Source organism: Gorilla gorilla, chromosome 2 (assembly GCF_029281585.2).
Source record: "Gorilla gorilla gorilla isolate KB3781 chromosome 2, NHGRI_mGorGor1-v2.1_pri, whole genome shotgun sequence".
Lineage (NCBI taxonomy): Eukaryota > Metazoa > Chordata > Mammalia > Primates > Hominidae > Gorilla > Gorilla gorilla.
The window spans coordinates 198,751,869-198,757,651 of record NC_086017.1 but is presented as its reverse complement, the minus strand read 5'-3'; the positions used below and the strand labels follow the sequence as shown (position 1 = coordinate 198,757,651).

Sequence of the window (5,783 nt, the reverse complement as noted above, 5' to 3'; positions counted from 1 at the left end):
TTGATTAACATGTTTATTCTTTGTCTTTCTCATGAGGACTCTGTCTATCCAGTTCACTGCTATATCATCGGCATCTGTCTAGCAAATTTTCTCTGGAGTTAGCTGTAGAAAGATGTTGAGTGAATCAATTTTATGGATGGAGAAACTGAGGTCCAGAGTGAGAAATGCAGGTCAGTAGCAGAAGCAAGAGTCAAGAATACATCTCCTAGTAGGCCTGGGAAATGTCCTCTGCACTCAGCCTCCTTTCTGATATTACGTAAAAACCAGGTTCTTTTCCAATATAAAATTCTCATCTTGAGAGAATAATAACATCTTAACATAATAGTATATTCTACTTTGCCTTTTTATTTCCTCAAATTTATACTCATTAATTATCAGAGCTGGAGGGAACCACAAAGATGACCTGCCAAGTTTTATTTTGCAAATAAAGAACCAAGGCCCAGAGAAGATGTCCCACAGTTGGTTGTGGCAGAATCAGGCTAGAGCCCAGGTCTCTTGACTCCCAGTACAGACACTTTCTCCTTCCTTGCATTGCTTAACATTGAATGTCTATGTCTATTCACAGATTATGTTGCTTTTTATTAAAATAAGTTTCTACTCCTTATATTGGCAGGTAGTCACTCCAAAATGTACATTCCACAAGGGAGGTGGGAAATCATATCCTGTCCAGAAAAAGCTGCACATGAAAGAGGCCTGGATGCCTTCTAGAGGTGCATGTATCCTGGCTGCAGACTGCTCAGCTGGGAATCTCTGGCATCTCTGAGTCAGGGAATCATGAAGCTTTCTCAAGTGAAGTAACATTCTCCCTGTGACCATGCCACTTCCTGCCTGTGTGCCCTCGTGTAAGGCACTGAAGGTCTCAGGACCTCAGTTTCCTCCTCTGTGAGGTGGGAATAGCATGCCCTGAAGTGTTGGATGAGAAAGTGTTTTCTGAGCAACAGAGGACTGGGTAAGGATTCCTAGTGAGTTTGGTTGGTCTGGGCAATAGGGTCCCCAATACAACCACAAAACACTTTTCCCTTCCAGCTTTGAGACTTGGGAGAGATGCCCTGGGGGTTGATTACAGAAGGCTCAGGTTGGGAAAGTTTGAAGTGCTTCATGCTAAACCAACCTTTAAGCTATAACTGGCCATGGAGGGCTTAAGGGAGAATTTATGTCCCTTTTTGTCCTGGCTTCTCTGATAAGTAGTTCTCAGACTCATAACTCTCCAGGAGTTATAAAACAACAAAAGCAAAATCCTTAAGTCATCTCATTTACAGCTTCAGCTCTTCAGCAGGGTATGAGGGAAGCAACTGTTTACTCTTCATAAGTAGCTACTTAAACAGATAGAGATCATGAGGTTTTTTTTTTGTTTGTTTGTTTTTGGTGAGAAGCAGTTGAGGAGGGAAGAAGAAAGAGAAGAGGAGAGACAAGAGAGGGAGAGATGTCTTGAGGCAGAGACTGGGATAGGCACTGGCTAAGCAGGGTGAGAAAGCAGGGAAAGAGCCGGGCTGACCCAGACCAAAGTCAGAAAATGATTAAGAGCAAGAAAAACAAAGGAAGGAGGATACAGAGTCAAGAGAGGAGACAAAAGAAGGATTGAGTGAGGAAAATCCTGAAACATAAATTTGCAGAAAGGTTAAGGAAAAGGAGGAATAAGAAGGAGGAGAAAGTGTAGAGGGAGAGGACAAGGATGTGGAAGGAGGGGAGCAAGCGTCTGGGGAAGGAGACAGAAGAGATCCTAGAGCACAGGGAAAGATGGGGAGCTGCTATTTGTTCTTCGGCTGGCTCCTGCTTTGGAAAAATCCTCGTTTCCTACTCAGTGGGTATGCCAAAGACCACATCCTGGGTACAGGAGATATGAGATCATTTGGAGGTACCTAGAGACAGTCACAGTGATAGAACTAAACTCTGAGTCCTTAGTCAGAGGCCAGAGAGAGTTGCAAGATTTAGAGAATATAACATGTATTTCCTAGGACTGGGTTCCACAGCTCCAGATTCATTGATCTCTTAGACTACTCCAACACATGTGAATGACTTTTTAATGCCCCACTTTGTGCTTGGTCTTGGCTGGCCTTGTCAAGATCTGGAAATTTTAACACTTCTTGCTGTGCATTTCCTCTTTGCCTTGGATTACAGGCACAAAAGGAAATAGTGACAATTATTCAAGCCATTCAGGATACTTCCCAAACCCTTCTGCCTCTCAACCCTGTGGTTCAGGACTAAGTACTGAGAATATTTTAATACCTAATGTGAGCTTCGCATGGTTTCCAGAGATGCAGCATATCTTTTTGGCTAATATTGGCTTTTTTGAAGCTCATAAGATAACAGCTCTTAAAGATCCTGTAGGGATCATCTCGTCCATGCTAGGAAATTAGCTGGTCCTTCCTCAGTAAGGAACTATTTAGATAAAAGCAGTCAGAACTCTGGCCTGAACAGTAAACATTTAACCAGAGTTCAATCGGAATTCAAGGACAGGTTTTCTTAAACTTTCTTTGTTTCTAGGAGATCAGGCAGAGCTGAATTTAACCAAGAATCTTTTGATCCTTTCCACATATAGATATACAATAGTGGTCACATATGTTCTGGGAGTTCCTAGACCTTATATGTCTAAACTGGGGCTTCCTGACATAAAACTATGCTTACCTGCCAGGAATCTGTTAGAAAACTCAGAGCTCAGTAGAAGGAACACTGGCTTTGGAATGTGGAGGTCTGGTTTTGCTCAAAGTGTGCAGTATGTGAAGGAGAACAATTTACTGACCATTACTCTGCCTTACTGATTCAAATTCTGAGGTTTATTGAATAATTTCTTAGATTGCCTCCCAGCTCTAAATTTCTCAGCACCAAAATGAAGTCTATTTCAATCTCTCTCTCTCTCTCTCTTTCCCTCCCGTACATATACACACACTCATACATATATATGGTCACAATAGAAAGGCAGGTAGATCAGAAGTCTCAGTTGCTGAGAAAGAGGGAGGGAGGGTGAGCCAGAGGTACCTTCTCCCCCATTGTAGAGAAAAGTGAAGTTGTTTTAGAGCCCCGTTACATCTTCAAGGCTTTTTATGAGATAATGGAGGAAATAAAGAGGGCTCAGTCCTTCTACTGTCCATATTTCATTCTCAAATCTGTTATTAGAGGAATGATTCTGATCTCCACCTACCATACACATGCCCTTTTGCTTGTTGGGCCTTCCTAAAATGTTAGAGTATGATGACAGATGGAGTTGTCTGGGTACATTTGTGTGCATTTAACGGTGATAGTGTATTTGCTCTTTAAGAGCTGAGTGTTTGAGCCTCTGTTTGTGTGTAATTGAGTGTGCATGTGTGGGAGTGAAATTGCGGAATGTGTATGCTCATAGCACTGAGTGCCAATAAAAGATTGTATAAATCGTGGGGCATGTGGAATTGTGTGTGCCTGTGCGTGTGCAGTATTTTTTTTTTAAGTAAGCCACTTTAGATCTTGTCGCCTCCCCTGTCTTCTGTGATTGATTTTGCGAGGCTAATGGTGCGTAAAAGGGCTGGTGAGATCTGGGGGCGCCTCCTAGCCTGACGTCAGAGAGAGAGTTTAAAACAGAGGGAGACGGTTGAGAGCACACAGGCCGCTTTAGGAGCGAGGTTCGGAGCCATCGCTGCTGCCTGCTGATCCGCGCCTAGAGTTTGACCAGCCACTCTCCAGCTCGGCTTTCCCGGCGCCGCCGAGATGCTGTCCTGCCGCCTCCAGTGCGCGCTGGCTGCGCTGTCCATCGTCCTGGCCCTGGGCGGTGTCACCGGCGCTCCCTCGGACCCCAGACTCCGTCAGTTTCTGCAGAAGTCCCTGGCTGCTGCCGCGGGGAAGCAGGTAAGGAGACTCCCTCGACGTCTCCCGGATTCTCCAGCCCTCCCTAAGCCTTGCTCCCGCCCCATTGGTTTGGACGGAAGGGATGCTCAGTCCTTCTAAAGAGTTTTGGTGCTTTTCTGGGTCCCTCAGCTCCCGAAGCTCTTGAGAAAACTATCAAAGGCTAGAAGCCCCTTCTAACTCTTTTTTTCCCCCATGATAAGCGCAGTCGGTCACAGTTCAGGTGAGTTCTTACTTGGCATACTTGGCATTCAAGAAAATTACAAAATCTGGGTAGTTGTCTGGGCACGAAGCGACAATGGCGTCTATCCCTGGTGCTGACCCTGGGAAGCGCTGACCCAGGTGCTGAAAGGCAGACCTCTGAAGCTGCTACCTCTTAGCGTACCTCACTTCCAAACGTCGGGACTAGGGCAAAGGGGCAATCTAAAGACCGAACGCCGTAGGTTTGAGATTGTGAGAATTCTCGTTCCCCTACAGTTTACTTGGTAAAAATGGTAAAACAATTCTACTTTGTAGCTCGTGATGTGAAAATTGAATTAAACTGTTGGCACACACTTTATCTTACCAGAACGGTCTTTGTGTGTGTGTGTGTGTGTGTGTGTGTGTGTGTGTGTGTGTGTGTGTGTGTGTGTGTGTTAAGTCTACAGGGACAGAAAGGTTGCAGAAACATTTGAGCTCTTAAAGCCTTTTTGTGTAACTTGGTAATTATAGCAACTACCCTTATTTTTATATCCTTGATTGATTTTAAATGTGACAAAAAATGCGCAGCTGTAAAAACTGGATTTTGTGTGTGACCAAATCTGTTCTTTAATTTAGGCTTTTCAAATTTTTTCCATTGTCCTCCCCACTTCTCTTTCTCTCTTTTTCTATCCCTTCTGCCCTATACAGGAACTGGCCAAGTACTTCTTGGCAGAGCTGCTGTCTGAACCCAACCAGACGGAGAATGATGCCCTGGAACCTGAAGATCTGTCCCAGGCTGCTGAGCAGGATGAAATGAGGCTTGAGCTGCAGAGATCTGCTAACTCAAACCCGGCTATGGCACCCCGAGAACGCAAAGCTGGCTGCAAGAATTTCTTCTGGAAGACTTTCACATCCTGTTAGCTTTCTTAACTAGTATTGTCCATATCAGACCTCTGATCCCTCGCCCCCACACCCCATCTCTCTTTCCTAATCCTCCAAATCTTCAGCGAGACCCTTGCATTAGAAATTGAAAACTGTAAATACAAAATAAAATTATGGTGAAATTATGAAAAATGTGAATTTGATTTCTATTGAGTAAATCTTTTTGTTCAATAATTCATAATAAGCTTGAGTGGCGGTTTCAGTAAAGTTATTTGAGATAGGCACTCCAATGTTCACAAACATCTATTTAAAATTCTCAGTGGCAATAAAGTTTACATTTTAAATGATAACTATTATAACATGAGTCATTTTAAACAGAAATAATTTCACATAACTCTATGCATTCAAACTTTAATTCAATGATAATTACTGGGAGAGGCTGACATAAACATTAATTACATATTAAATACACCTAAATTATATGTTGGACTATTGAAATGAGTGTGTATGAATAGTTAGGCTGAAAAATCCAACTATCTACCAGGTTGATATGTAAAATACATAACATGAAAAGATGGAAGGAAAAAAGTCATTTAGTGGTTGAGAAAAAATCTGACTTAAATAGCTAAAATGAGGTTCTGAATTTGTTTCTAGTTTGTAAACATTTATCTAGAGAAATACCATTGCTTTTGTGTCTTCTTTGACAATCCTCTCTAATTGAACAGTGCTAAATGACTGTTTTAAAAGCAAGCTTTTAAGATATTTTTTCTCAGGGAGAAATATCACTTTTATTATAAGATTCCTTCTGGAAGTACTATAGGTTGCAAGAAATCCATATTGGCTTACCTCACTGAGTGCTATCTATATTGCAGGTATTGGAGCTCAAAATCATAATTACGAAATAGCTG

General features: G+C 42.6%; 1 protein-coding gene across 1 annotated transcript; it reads left to right on the top strand.

The window, feature by feature from the left end:
* The first annotated feature begins 3,387 nt into the window (after positions 1-3,387).
* Positions 3,388-5,067, top strand: SST (somatostatin). The gene is made up of 2 exons (XM_004038187.5): positions 3,388-3,816; positions 4,702-5,067. The coding sequence occupies exons 1-2, from the start codon at positions 3,679-3,681 to the stop codon at positions 4,912-4,914; spliced, it is 351 nt and encodes a 116-aa protein (XP_004038235.1). The 5' UTR covers positions 3,388-3,678; the 3' UTR covers positions 4,915-5,067.
* Positions 5,068-5,783: the final 716 nt, after the last annotated feature.

Coding starts and splice junctions, on each gene's coding strand:
- SST (XM_004038187.5), top strand. CDS start 3,679: ATGCTGTCCTGCCGCCTCCAGTGCGCGCTGGCTGCGCTGTCCATCGTC. Junction 3,817..4,701: donor CTGCTGCCGCGGGGAAGCAG/GTAAGGAGACTC, acceptor TGCCCTATACAG/GAACTGGCCAAGTACTTCTT.